We start from the raw sequence: 15,365 nt of genomic DNA, 5'->3' as shown, positions 1-15,365 counted from the left end.
TATGTTTAACTGAATAAGAAACTGCCAGACTTTTGCAGAGTAACTGCATTTCTACCAGAATGCATGAGTTGTGTATTGCATTCTCTCCAGCACATAGTATTGTCAGGATTCTAAATTTTGACCATTTTTGTAGGTCAAAATTGGTATTTCATTGTGGGTTTTTTTTGTACTGGGATTGAACTCAGGGGCACTCAACCACTGAGCCACATCCCCAGCCCTATTTTGTATTTTATTTATTTAGAGACAGGATCTCACTGAGTTGCTAAGCACCTAGCCATTGCTGAGACTGGCTTTGAACTCATAATCCTCCTGATTTGCATTTCCCTAGTGGCTAATGGTATAGAACATCTCATGTGTTTATTTGCCTTCATTTTTAGTAAAGTCACTGTTCAAGTTTTGCCCATTAGATTTTTTTTCCCCTGTTATTGAGTTTAGAGAGTTCTTTATATATTCTGGATACAAGTTCTTTGTTGATAGATGATTTGCAAATAGTTTATTCCTAGCAGTAGCATGTTCTTTTGTTCCCTTGACAGTGTCTGCTGCTGCAGATCAAAAGTCTTTCCTTTTTTTTTTTTTTGAGATGGATATTACTTTGTTACCTGGGTTGGTTTCAAACTCTGGAACCAGGTGATACTCTCACCTTACCATCCTGGGTAGCTGGGACTATATGTGTGTGCTCTCACTCTCAGCTAAAAGTCTTTAATTTTGATAAAGTCAGTTTTCACAATTTTTACTTTTCTCCTCTGTTAAGTGTACTTTTAGTAGCATATCTTAGAACTCTTGGCCTTGTTCCAGGCCATGAAGATTTTTTTCTAAGAGCATCAAAATTTTATATTTAGGTATGTGATCCTTTTCAAGTTTTTTTTTTATATAAAGTTTAAGTGTTTTTTTAAAAAACATTTATATTTTGTTGTAGGTGGACACAATACCTTTATTTTATTTTTATGTGGTGCTGAGGATCGAACCCAGTGCCTCACACATGCTAGGCAAGCGCTCTTTCTCTGAGCCACAACCCCAGCCCCTTAAGTTTTAGTTGAGTTTGTGTGTGTATGTAGATGTTGGATTGTTTCTATGCCATATGTTGAAAATGATCACCATTTATTGAAAATGATATTTTTCTATTGTATTGCTTTTGAACTGTGTAAAAAGTTAAATGGTATGGTATTTATATGGATCTATTTTGGGACTTTTCCCTCTTTGATCTATATATATGTCTATCTTTTTGACAATGCTACATTGTCTTGATTATTGCAGCTTTATAGTCAGTCCTGGAATTGTTTTCTTTATTAACAAAACAAAACCAAACAATGTTTAGGTATTACGTGTAATAAAAAAACAAAAGATGCCTTTACTTCACTTGTATTAAATCTAATAATAGTCAAAAGAAGGGCTGGGGTTGTGGCTCAGTGGTAGAGTGTTTAGTTAGCATGTGTGAGGCACTGGGTTTGATCCTAAGCACCACATATAAACAAATAAATGAATAAATAAAGGTTCATCAGTAACTTAAAAAATTAAAGAAATAGTCAAAAGAAGACATATAAATAGCTAAAGCAAATTAAAAAATCATTTTCCCTAGGGGAGGGGAGCGGGGATAGTAGAGGATAGGAAAGGCAGCAGAATACAACAGACCCTAGTATGGCAATACGTAAATCAATGGATGTGTAACTGATGTGACTCTGCAATCTGTATACAGGGTAAAATTGGGAGTTCATAACCCACTTGAATCAAAGTGTGAAATATGATATATCAAGAACTATGTAATGTTTTGAACAACCAACAATAAAAATTAAAAAAAAAATCATTTTCCCCATTAGATTTGTTGAGAGCCACAGCCGAAGGGGCCCCAGCAAACTTCCAGCTGCCAGCAAACTTCCAGCTGCCAGCTGATGATTGGCTCACAGCGGCCCCAGCAAACTTCTAGCTGCCAACTGATTGGCTCCTCTGTGGTGATGCTCATTGGGCTGTTTCCCCGCCCTTTCAGACCACAGAGCTGCTCATTGGGGGACTTTTTTTGGCTCTGCCCGCGACCCAGCCAATCTGCCTCAAGAGCAGGAGGAGTGGGGGAGGTTGAGAGGCTTGTGGGAAGCCGGTGGTGGCAGTTGGGCTCTGAGGGTTTTTCCTGAGGAGCTGTGTGGTGTGGTGTGTGTGTTCTAAAAATAAAGTTCGTTTCTTTTGACAAGTGGCTCCTGAATTGTGTCCAGCCAGACTGCGGCAATATTAATAAAATTAGACCTACTATGTTCACTGATGGTGTGATGTGGGAAATTCATCTCTAATAGGGTGTAAGTTGATAGAAGATCTGAAGCATGTCATTTGCAGTATTTATATTTTCACATATTTTTCTTTTTTTTTTAAATAATTTTTTAAATATTCTTTTTTGGTTGTCAGTGGACCTTTATTGTTTATTTGTATGCGGTGCTGAGAATCGAACACAGTGCCTCACACATGCTAGGCAAGTGCTCTACCACTGAGCCACAACCCCAGCCCCTCACATATTTTTCTTATAGAAAGATATATAGAGATTGGCATGTTTAGGGATTCTTATTACAGCTTATAGTAGCTGCAAATTAGAAACCATGCCTAATACTAGTAGAATGGTTAAATAAGTTATGGTTCATCCATATTACTGGGGAAATTGGTATTAGTTAAAAATTGTGAGGTAGAACAAAACTGTTGTGATAGAACGAGTTCCAAAATAATATGTGGTATGAGAAGTTTTATGCCCAAGAAAATCTAAAATGCAAAATAAAATGATTCCCTGTTATGTCTCTATATATGAATTAAAATGCTTAGGTAAGTCTAGAAGGATACAGCAAAACTGATAACAGTTGAGTAATAGAAAGTGGGACTGGGAGGCCTTTAAGGGGATGGGAATAATGGTTATATGTTACTTGAATTGCTCAATATATTCTTTTAAAATCAAACTAGTGTGTACATATATTATTTTGATAAATAAAATTTAAAAATTGAGAAAATCTGGATAACTCTGATGCATATAGCACATCATAGCTGCTGGGGGTGCTTTGAGATTTCATGACTGTGGTGGCTACTCATGTTTTATTGGAACTGATATTTAGCTATTTGTATGGTTTGCTGAAACACTTTTTAAAAATTAAAATGGAGTGTTTCTTTTATTTGTTCAAATTAGTTCTACATGACAGTAGAATGCACTTGGACATATCATACATGAATGAGGTATAACTTCTCATTCTTCTGGTTGTACATGATGTAGAATCACAGTGGTTGTGTACTCATATATGCACATAGGGTAATAATATCGGATTCACTCTACTATCCTTCCTAACCCTACACCCCCTCCCCTCCCTTTGGTCTAATACAGAGTACCTCTATTCCCCCCACTCCTCACCCCTGCACTCAGGCCAGCACCAGTAGCAGCCGCACCATCTGCAGTTGGCTCACCTGCTACTGAACCCTAGCAGCAGATCTGATGGCTCCAGATGACAACTGTTGCAGCTGGTGTGGCTGTGGGCCCTGTTGTTGGGCATACACTAGGCCATGTCATCACTGAGGGTGTCAGTGGAGAAAGTAATGCTGAGCCCTCAGGAGCCTCAGGGAACCCTGCTGGCATAGCAGCAGGCTTGATGTCCCTTGCTTTTGTGAAGTAAAACAATTTGTGGAATGTGCCCAGGAAAAGCACTGTGAGGGTTTCAGTGAGGTGCTGAAACAGTGCAGAAATGTAAATGGATTAGACTAATCAAGAAGTGTAAAGGCAAAAAGTAGAAAATCAACTCTGATGACCAAGTTACTTTAGAATAATAATGTAACCAATAGTCAAAATATGAGTTATAAAACCATAAGTTGAACCTCTCTTGCTAATGGCTTCATTGCTTCTGAAGGGCAGTGGAGAGGGTGTTCTAACTGCATAGAAGTTCACTTCACTTAGTTGGTGTGGAATTTTGGGCTGGGCAAATGTTTGTGTGACCTTCTTAAGCCAACTGTTTTCTTTTTTTGAGTACGTGGGATTGAACTCAGGGACACTCAACCACTGAGCCGCATACCCAGTCCTATCTGTTGTATTTTATTTAGAGACAGGGCTCACTGAGTTGCTTAGGGCCTCACCATTGCTGAAGTTGGCTTTGAACTCTTGATCCTCTTTTCTTAGCCTCCTGAGCCTCTGGGATTATAGGCTTGAGCCACTGTGCTTGGCTGATGTTGTTTTTTTTTTTTTTTGGTGAGTTAATTAGAGTATAGTGATCTTCCTCCCACTCCAAATATAAAGCTTTACTGAAACATATCATGCCCACTAGTGGTTACATATTATCTATGACTGTTTTTAAAACTCTTCAAGGGCAAAGTTGAGTAGTTTTTTTTTTCTTTTTAAAAATATTTATATTTCAAATGTAATAAAGATAAATATAAAATATAATAAATGAAGACGCAATATCTTTATTTTTACATTTCTGTGGTGCTGAGGATCGAACCCAGTGCCTCGTGCATGCTTGGCGAGCACTCTACCACTGAGCCACAACCCCAGCCCCTTTCTTTTTCTTTTTCTTTGTCCTAATTAGTTATACACGACAGTAGAATGTACTTTGACACATCACACATCGATGGGATATAACTTCTCATTCTTCTGGTTGTATATGATGTAGAATCAGTAGGTTGTGTAGTCATACATGCACATAGGGTAATAATGTCCAATTCATTTTACTCTCCTTCCTACCCCTAGACCCCCTCCCTTCCCTTCAGTCCCCTCTGCTTAATCCAAAGTAACTCTATTCTTCTCTAGTGCCCCCCACCCCTTGTGAATTAGCATCCTCATAGTCAAAGAAAACATTCTGCCTTTGGTTCTTTGGGACTGGTTTATTTTGCTTAGCATGATATTCTCCCAGCTCCATCCATTTTACCTACAAATGCCATCATTTCATTCTTCTTTAAGGCTGAATAATATTCCATTGTATATATAAAGCACATTTTCTTTATCCATTCATCTGTTGAAGGACACCTAGGTTGGTTCCATAGTTTAGCTATTTTGAGTTGAGCTGCTATAAACATTTATGTTGCTGTATCACTATTGATGGAGAACCAGGGCAGCACTGCTGATACTCTTAAGTATCATAACACTAGAATATTTGCTAGACAGTCCTTTACAGGGAAAGTTTGCTCACCCCTAGTTCTAGTGGAAGTAAAGTAGCTTACAGAATCTCCAGCAGGGCAAAAAGACTTTGGGTAACCTAGTCAGGAAAAATAGATCTGTTCTGGAACAAACTCCACTTCTATTACTGAACACATTTGGCGATGTGATGCTCTGGAGTGGATGCAGAAGTTCTTCAGAGTAGCCCAGATGAACTGAGGGCTTTATATCCATGATTGTTAGGGAGGCAGTCCACCTGCAGGGGTGCCACATTATATTATTGTCCCTTCTTTACCTGAGAATCATTTGGATTTACCAGATGGTGGAGCACTTAGCTCATATAGATGTACTTTATCTAAAAGGGAGTCTGGAAATTGTTCTTTTTTGCTTTATTATCTCAATAGTAGAGGGAATCAAACTATAAGGACTGTTGGAATGGCTATTTAATAAGTCTACCTGCCATGGAAGTTACCATTCACCTTCAAATTCCCTTTCCTTTTAGAGTTCCAAAACATAGGTTTCTCTCTTTTCCTTCTCCGCTCTCCTGCCTATAAATCAAACACAAACAAAATTACTAGGATAGTTTTATGTTAGGGAAGTACCCCACATTGTAGAAGATGATATGTGCCACATATGTGATATGTTCCTGTAGTCCCAGCTAGTGGGCAGTCTGAGGCAGAAGAATTATGTGAGCCTTAGTGATAATAGAGGTCAGCCTGGGTAACAGGGTGAGACCCCCATTTCAAAGAAGCAACAAAAACAACACTGCAACAGCCCCCAGTACATAATGGATGCACCAGTATGGAAACACCAGTCTGCTGCTTCCAGCCCCACAGAGTGACATGGGCCTCTTTAGTGCTACAAATACCAAGGGTTGTGTCACAACTAAGGAACACACAGCTGTCAAGAGTGAGTTTTACTCAACATGTTATAAGTTGCTGTCAGACTCATGGATCCTGGTGTAAGTTTTAAGACTCTTGAATTAAAGGACAGTTTATTCCTCACAGCCATCACGGTGCTTAGAGTCTGAGCAGTGCTGCCTTGGTCCTTCAGGATGATGCAAGAGTGTCAAGAGGATGCCTGCTGTGCAGTGGGTTACTTTATAGGGAGGAACTCAGAGAGGTTCTTCTCACAGTGTGAACATTTGCCCCAGGGGGAGACACACACTCTCTTCCAAGATTTCTATGCAAATGCAGTTTGTAACAAAGGGGTTTGCTTGCAAGATGTGCAGAAATGTGAAAGACCCATGGAAGATTCTGCCCAACTACCGCTCAGGACTCAGTATCTTTTGTAGCAAGCAGCAAACAACCCAGTTCTCTTCCTCCAGGAATCGAGTAGTCCCACACAGTCATACTGTGGTGGCTTATCTTTACTTGTTCATTTCCCCCCTAAGCTAATAAAAAAGAAAGCAAATAAACCCAAACCATGTATCAGTCATCACTTGGCTCTCCCAGCCTTTACCTCCAACCACATCAACACTCCCCACCCAGACTTCCCTTTTCATTCTCATCTCTGTTTCTTCCCCTGCTGCTGTACCCCACCCTCCAGTTTTGCAGACATATGCCTTTACCAAGGTTTTCCCCAGGACTGGGTGTCTGCATGATCCTCCACCTCCACTCTTCCTCTCTCACTTGATGCTTCAAGGAGTCTGTGTGAGAATATAGTTCTAGTGTTGCTGTTTTTCATTCTTCTGTTGTGCACTGTGTCCTCAAGAATGCACCCCTGCAAGACAAAGGCTTGGCGGGATGGTGGTGATGATGGTAGTGGTAGTGGGGGACAGACCAACTTTGCTTGGTCCCAGGATTAATACAAAATCATTTCTCTTTTGTGATATGAAAATGGAATCGTAGAAAATGTTCCAGGAATTTTGCAACTGGCAAAAGCCTGTTTATTCTCCTTTTTTCCTATAAATTTTAAGTTCCAGTTTTACTACTTTGATAATTATATAAGTTAGAAAAAATGATTAAGTCTTTAATTCTGTTATCTAAAACAATCATGAATAAATATGTCTTAGTGCTACACAAAATGAAATCAAAGTGAATGTAATACTTAGGGCCCTAGGGTAAAAAAATCATTCTTTGTTTACTAGGGATGAAACTGCCTTTCTGGAAAGTGTGCCATAATGCTATAGACTTGAAACTTGTAAAGGTCTCCTTAGATACTTATAAGAAAGAAGAAGAGTTTTGATCTCTCTCTCTCTCTCTCTCAGAAATAGAAGTTTTTATCTGGTTGTTCAAAAATATTTTTTTCATTTCTTCAAATTTAGATTGATGCAGTTAACTTTCTTTAATTTTTTCAGTCTGTATCAGTAATTTCCTTATGTTAGTAATGTTTGGAGGATTCGGTGGCTTCTAGTTCTGGCTGGATCCTGTGAGGCACTGCAGTTTTCAGGTAGGAACCCTTCTAGTTTGTATTACAGCCAGCCTCCTGGTGTTCCTTCCAGACACTGATTAGCATGGAAGGAAATCCAAGGAAACACTGTGGTCATGGTAAATAGTGCCCTGTGGACCCCTGTTGTCGGCAGATCTTGTTGAGTCATAGGCTTCAACATCTCCCAGTGTGAAGGAACATCTTCAGTGCTACATATCTTCCTTATCTTCCTCAACCTGTACTAGTTTAGAAGGCATTGAAAAGCTTTCCCTCAGACAGTTGAGCTTTATGCTAAATATATCATCTGACCTACTATTTTTTAACACTTAAGATGTAATTTTTATCATAAGAATAGGAACTCAGTGGAATCTCTTTTTCAGTATGTATTAGTGACTGACTAATAGGAATTTTTCTATTAACCCAAAGTTTTAAAATCCAGGCATAATTTTAACCTGTTTATATCTACACATTTAAATTTATTTTTGAAAAGTCAGTAGGAAAATGACTTTTCAGTTCTATAAGTTGAAAAACACACATTTTATCTTGCTAGTTCATTGCTTGAAAAACAATAGGCTGGTACAAGGAATTTTCCTCTAAAGAGTAAAAAACATTGAAAATTTAAAACTGTGCATGCATGGAGGAGAAACTAATATGCTTTAAGAAACTCTCAGTTTTCTGAGAATGAAAATGTTCATGAAAACTGACCACTGCTGGATTTAGTATCAGTACTTAAAATGAGTTTTCTTTTTTGTAACATCGGCAAATTCTATTTGATTAATTTGCCTCAGTTTAAACTGTTATATTTGTTTTAGTTTTCTTTTACTATTAAAATATATAAAAAGAACCTGTATGTTTCCAGATGTTGAAATTTTTGAAACATGAATACATCTAATCAGCCCAGGCAATGTTAAATTATTCTTCACAGTTGTATTAGTTCTGTTTGCTTACAGATTGTTCTGCATTAATAGGCAAAAAACAAAAAGAAAAAGAAAGAAAAAATAGTTGCATTTGGTAAAACAATTTCAAAAAAATCAAAACTGACCTTTAAAAAATTTTTAAACTGTTCTTTCCAGGTTAACTCATCATTTTCCCTGAGAACCACAGGGGCAGAGGATTCTAGTGTTTTCTTTCAAGTTGGTTTTACCCAGAATATCTGCTCCAAACCAATCCGGGATTAGAACATAGTTTTGTTGAGATGTGAATATACCCTTCCCCTTGAAGTAAGATTTGTTTCTGAAAAACAAAAAAGAATCAATTCTTCTTTAGAAACAGTTGGTGTTTAGCCCTTTTAATGAAGCCCTTGTGCTATTTTGACCTGCTTTTGATGTATTAACTTATTTGAGTGTTTATTTTTTGCATTAGCTGTGAATGTGTTAGATTCTGAGGTGATTCTTGGTGTGTATACAAGGAATTTGTGATAATATAGGAAAAATATCTATTATGATAGTTTAAAAAACCCAAAGAACCAAAAATTATATATGTAGCATCATTATAAAAGTTTAAGATTGGAATTGAAGCCAAATTACTATTAGTATTCTCAACTCCTTTTCATTTTTGATTCATGATCATTGTATAAATTCTGTAAGTATAAACACACATATACATATTTCTGTCTTTTTAATTCTTTTTTTATGTACAATTGTCCGTTGCAGCATGTGTTGCTAAGATTGAAAAGACTTCATTTAGTTGTAATTAGATTTTTACCTCAAATCAATGGCTTTTACCATTTAATGATGAAAGTTAAGTGCCATCCATATATATCCATGAGTTGATAAGCTTTTAGCACTATGCTAGAGGAGATTAAAAAAGAATTTAAGATAGTCTGTGTCTTTTAGAACTTTATCTGGTGGGGGAGAGTGTGCAAATCATAACACACATTGTTTATAAATCAGTTTAAATGAGGTTGCTGAGTAGAATATGATTAAATGTCAAAATTTGTGCTATGTACTGTTGGAGTTCAAAGTAAAGGAGATTCATCCAAATCTGAAGTATCGGGCAAGACCCAGATGGAACCGGAGCTTTAAGTTCATGTTGGGTAAATAGGTAGTATCCGAGGGAAATAAAATATATAGAAGAGGGTGAATTTAACTTTAAATAATAACTTTATCTTTACCTGGCTAGTGTGTGTGTGTGTGTGTGTGTGTGTGTGTGTGTGTGTGTTTTAGACCTTTATTTTGTTTTGTTTTATTTTTATGTGATGCTGGGGATCGAACCAAGTGCTTCACTCATGCTAGGCAAGCGCTCTACCACTGAGCCACAGCCCAGGCCCCTAATGTGTTCTTTTTAAAGGATCATTAAGAATTCAGTTTCTTATAGGAATAGAAATCAACAAAGCACCATACCCGTAATGACAGCAGCAAAACTGATAGTCACTGGAGCTGAACTGGGTGGGGAATTTTAGTCTGAGGGTCGAAGAGACACTTGAGGTTGGGGAGAAACCAGGCTGAGGTGAACCAGGAGGTTTCTTTAAATATTTAAAAGCGCTTTGCAAACAATGGCTGCCTTTCTTTGCAACTGATGTTATTAAAGGAATTACAGAGTGTATTTTATATTAAGATAATAATCTGTAAATCCCTTGGGCAGGTTATCTTTACCTTGCAGTATACATTTTTTTACATTTATGATTTGATAACAAGAATTCTGAATCTTTCTAAAAAGACTACTTTTTAAAAGATTTCATTTAAAACAGTAGTTTTTAAAAATTCTTTCAGAACTGAAGACTATAACACAGAACACTCAAAATCATTTGCCACAATTGGAAATGGAGTGTGGGGGGTGGGGAGTGGGTCATAAAATGTTTCAGTGTCCATGTTTGTGCTCCAGCTTTATTTATCTGCCTTGTGAAATAACTATCATCTGATTTTGAGTTGCTTAACTGGAAAACCATTAAGAAAAGCCAGTTTAATCCCTTTACTATTTTTAAAGAATAGTTTCCTTTTGAAATTATAAACAGTTTACTGTTTTCAATATTGAATGCCTACCTAAATGAATATTTAAAATATTGTAGCATGAATAATTTTAAAAATAGAGAATACATTCCTAGATTCTGAATAGATTTAGAACTTAATACACATATCGGTTTTTTAGGGATGAATGTAAAATGGACAAGGATCGAATGTGAGAGTATTTAAATGGTTCTCAAGATTTTCTGGTTCATGTGTTGTGATATTGAACTCTTTAGTCTTAGGCTTTAATTTGTGCCTGGTGCTGACCTGATGCTGTGCAGGGACACTCACTGCATCCCTCCATTCAGTCCCTCTAATTATCCCAACTTCCTGGGGAGCTTGCTTAGAAGTGGGCATGAGCGCTTGTTATTAAAATATCAGGTTCCTGGCTACATGCAACAAGGTAGTTTTTGATATCAGATTTATGTATAGATGAACTGAATAGGAAGCTACGGTTGTTTGCTGTGATTTTACTTAAATAGGTAGGGGATATTATGAAAATTATTTGGTTAGACAATGGATTATTAGGCTTTTAATAAATGAAATTGTGGGCAGTGCAGTTCCTGAGCCTTTTTGGTGCTTTGTTGTTTTTTTAGTGCACATTCAAAAAGAAATCCAAGTCTGTAAATGATAGGTGAAATGATCAGATTTGTGGTTTTGTGTATATTTGTGGATGACTGTGATTCTTTTTGCTGGGAGCATCTGTTAATGCAGGGATTTGTCTCTTCAGGTTCACGTGAAAATGGCGGATGAGGCCGTCTGTGTTGGCCCAGCTCCCACCAGTAAAAGCTACCTCAACATGGATGCCATCATGGAAGCCATTAAGAAAACCAGGGCCCAAGCTGTGAGTCTGAATGAGCCCATCTACTGCAGCTGTTTCATATGTAGTGAGCAGAAAACTAGAGTTTGTATTAAAAAAAAAAAATAAGAAAGAATGATTGAAAATGCTGTTGCAGTTAGTTCATGTCACATGAGTTAAATGTGGCCGAATTCGCTACTGGAAATCAAAGGCTTTGTAGCATCTGGCAGTGTTGGTCGCTGATCCTGCAGGTGGCTGCTGGATTCAGCTTTCACACCAGGGAGCAGTTTCAGTTCATTTCCAAATTTGCTAGGAAAAAGAAATCCCAATTAGTTTTGAGTATTAACCCTTTCAGTGTAATAAGAGCATTAAAAAACCCACCAAAACCAAAAAAAGGAAATTACTGTTATAAACAGAATCCAAAAGACCTTGTTTGAGTTTCATTTTAGTCATTTAAGAATTATGTACACATAGTTAAATTTCCAGAAATGTAAAAAGTATATTTAGTAGTTATTTTGGTTTGTTAATGTCAATAAAATGCCCATAACTTACTAATAAATCTATAATTTTCTGCGCCTCAATTTGCCTTGAATGGAGTAGGATCCACAATGAAGTGGATGGTTTCTGACATGAGAAATAGTGGGTTATTTTGTTTTGTTTTTAATATCAGAGAACTAATTACATAAGATGTTAAAAACTATGCAGAGCTATCTCTAAAATTGAGTGGAAGCAGCCAACACTGGCAGTTAGCCTGGAGTGCTTCAATTAGTGCTCACAGTTCTTTGAAAGAAATGTTTTAGTAAGATACACGTTTAAATAAAAAACTGAATTCATGAACCCATATTATAGATTTTCACAGTTTATCAGCACAATTAAAGAAAGTAAAACTCTTTCAATGTTTTTAACTATAGCTTGTCAGAAGACAGCCTTTAGTTGAATGTTTATATAAAATGAAATTGGTGGAAAACTTTTTTCATAAATTTGGAAATGAAGCAAATTTAAACTCCATAATCTAAATTCTTCTGTGTCATGTTAATAAAACTCAGTTCAGTTACTTCTAGGTTATGATATTGGCTTCTTCAGAAATGTGACTTTCCTTTCAGCAGAATTGTTTTACTAGAAATTTGTTCAACACTGCCTGGTACTGCAGTGGCTAAATTTATGTTTGGCCCATGTGATAGAATAAAAACTGACTTGATTAGAGTAGGATTTAGATTGTGGCATATGGGGGAGGGTAGCATAGTGTAGATGTGAATGTCTGAATCTGGGGTGAGGAAGAAAGAAGGAAAAAAAATTCAGAGTACAAAGTAAAAGTTAAAGCAAAGCCTTGATTTTAGTTTAATTTGAGGGAAAAGGCTCATTGGCTAGTGGCTGTGTATCTTATGCCATCAGGAATAAAATGTGTCAGTTGGCTTAGTAGCTGGGTTTTGGAAGATGGCAGTTCCTGCTACTGGAAAGAAGGGGAATTCAGAGTTTTTCATCCATCTTGCTGAAGTTTCCTCTAATGTATTTCTTTGAGGTATCAGCCATGGTGAAATTCTCTAAACATGACCAAAAAATAGAGGGAGTTTATGTTATGTAGACAAAGGGCAGGAAGATTGTAGGTATATGGCTGTGATTAAGGTTGGGACAAAGCAGGGATTTGATTCTCTTCCCAGAAGTGTGTGTTACAGCTGATCAGTGTGTGAGGAGTAACTTCAGTCAAGGACTGTTGAAGAACAAACACATGCATACACCACATCTGCTGCTCATACAGGTTTTGCAATATGCTAAAATTGAAAGAGCTTTTTATTTTCATTTCTAAGGTACATCCAGGTTATGGATTCCTTTCAGAAAACAAAGAATTTGCCAAGTGTTTGGTAAGTTTGTAATGAACCAGAAATTGTTAACCTAGATTTCAGAAAGCAATATCGTGGCATGGCTTTTGTAAATGTGGGTAGTGATAAATTATAGAATTCTAATTCATCCTATCGATTCTTCTTCTTCTTTTTTTTTTTTTGGGTGCCGGGGATCAAAACCAGGGCCTTGTTGCATGCAAGGCAAGCACTCCACCAACTGAACTATATCCCCAGACCTCAAATCTTTAAAAACTGTGAAAAATGAAGAGTTTTTATTCCATACCTCAAGTCTTGATTTGAAAAGTAATTATAAAAGTAGAAAAGCTATAAAATCATATTATATCTAATTTATTGTATATTGAATGGTCTTTAAATTTTAGATTTTAAATGTAAATGTGTCAGGCAATTTAGTGATACATTGGTGATTTAAATATTACACCATAAATATTGAATATTAAATTAGAAGTAAGATTCTAATTTTTCCCCTTTTATTGCAAATCATATGTAAAATCAAATCTTATTGTTTCCTAGTTTAGGATTTTTTTTTTTTTTAAAACGAGCTGAATATTCTCCTAATATCACCATCCTAATTAGATTAATTAACCTGAATTTGCTATTAAACTTGCTTTCCAGGAGTATTTATCAGTAGGTTTTAGGCACAACATATGATTTTGATTAATGTTTGTTAATTTTTTGGTGATTAGAGAAATTATGCCATATGTTACATTGTCTTCATGCTAATATGGTAAGACTTTTTTTCCCCCTTTGGAAATTTGCATTTTGTTGTGTAGATTCAAAATTATTTAAAATCATTTTCTAGATGAAATTTCCATGTAAAAATCTGTAAATTTACCTTGGGAAAGTCCTTAATATCATAGAGTCCTACCTTAGAATTATCTATTTTAACTAGTTTTATGGATTAAAAACTAAGGCCTAAATATATACCTGGAGAGGAAAAGTTTGATGGAAGTATTTAAAGGTCTACATTTACCAGATTTGATCCAGCATATTCCAGTTTTTCTTGTGTAAATCTCTTTTTCTTTTTCTCTTCTTTGGAATTTTGAGTGTTATAAAAATGATTTGAATATAATGCTTATGTTTAAATGTTCATGGATAATATAATACATTAAATTTATTTAGATGAAGTGTTAGCAAACTATAGTTCATGGGACAAATACAGCTGCCCTTTGTAAATAAAATTTATTAAAACACAACTAAGCTCTTTGTAAATAAAATTTATTAAAACACAACTATGTGCATTGTCTGTGGCTGCTTTTGCCCAATAACAACAGAGTTGAGTAATTGTGACAGAGATTGGCTTGACGAGCCTATCTTATAGATCCTTATGAAGTTTAGCCTAGCAGCTTGGGAGGCTGAGGCAAGTGGATCATGAGTTCAAAGCCAGCCTCAGCAAAAGCGAGGCACTAAGCAACTCAGTGAGACTCTGTCTCTAAATAAAATACAAAATAGGGCTGGGGATGTAGCTCAGTGGTCCAGTGCCCCTGAGTTCATCCCCTGGTACCAAAAAAATAAATAAAATAAATAAAAAATGTAGCAACTCCTAGTTTCATTCATATATTTAGTCAATATAAATATAAATATATTCATTATTAATATAATTAATATACAAATAATATATTAATATATAAAATTATATTCATTATTAATATAATTAATATATATTAATATATAATTACATATATTATTAATATGATTAATATATATCAATATATAATATATTAATATAAAACTAAATATATTCATTCATATATTTAGTCAATCATTAAAAATGTTTATTTGGAATTTATGTCTAGGATATTTGATAAGGATATGAAAATAAATCAGATATGAGTTTGCATTCCAGAACTCATGTTGCAGAAAATAAGTCAGCAAGTGATTTCAATTCAGGGAAGAGAAGAGATCAAATTCTCTATAAATGAAGACAAGAAAAATTATTTCTAGCCTGTCATGGTGGCACATGCATGAAATCTCAGCTGCTTGGAAGGCTAAAGCAAGGGCTTTGCGAGTTTGAAACCAGCTGGGCAACTTAGTCTCTCTCTCTCTCTCTCTCTCTCTCTCTCTCTCTCTCTCACACACACACACACACACACACACACACACACAGGNAGGATAGTGAAGAAAAGCATGTGACAGGAAAGACCCAGCCATATTTGGATTGGGACATAAAATCCAAAGATCTTATGTTGTGGTGTAGCTCAGTGGTAGAGCACCCCTGGGATTAACCCCCAGTACTGGAAGGAAAAAAAGTCCTTTAAAAAAAAAATTTTTTTTTTGAAAATTTTTATTTACAGATGGAC

General features: G+C 36.1%; 1 protein-coding gene across 4 annotated transcripts in view; it reads left to right on the top strand.

Moving 5' to 3' along the window:
- Positions 1-15,365, top strand: part of Pcca (propionyl-CoA carboxylase subunit alpha) — a 357,476-nt gene that overhangs the window by 37,638 nt on the left and 304,473 nt on the right. For all 4 annotated transcript variants that reach the window (XR_007346664.1, XM_015484128.2, XM_015484127.2 and 1 more), the window contains exons 5-6: positions 11,141-11,254; positions 13,015-13,068. Coding sequence is in view for 3 of the 4 variants with exons in the window: in XM_015484128.2 (XP_015339614.1) it covers positions 11,141-11,254; positions 13,015-13,068 (168 nt within the window). In the remaining variant the exon portion in view is untranslated. The remainder of the gene's footprint in view (positions 1-11,140; positions 11,255-13,014; positions 13,069-15,365) is intronic.

The sequence above is a fragment of the Marmota marmota genome, unplaced genomic scaffold (genome assembly GCF_001458135.2).
Source record: "Marmota marmota marmota unplaced genomic scaffold, marMar, whole genome shotgun sequence".
NCBI lineage: Eukaryota > Metazoa > Chordata > Mammalia > Rodentia > Sciuridae > Marmota > Marmota marmota.
The sequence above is the reverse complement of the archived record's forward strand: the minus strand, read 5'-3'. Positions and strand labels throughout refer to the sequence as shown.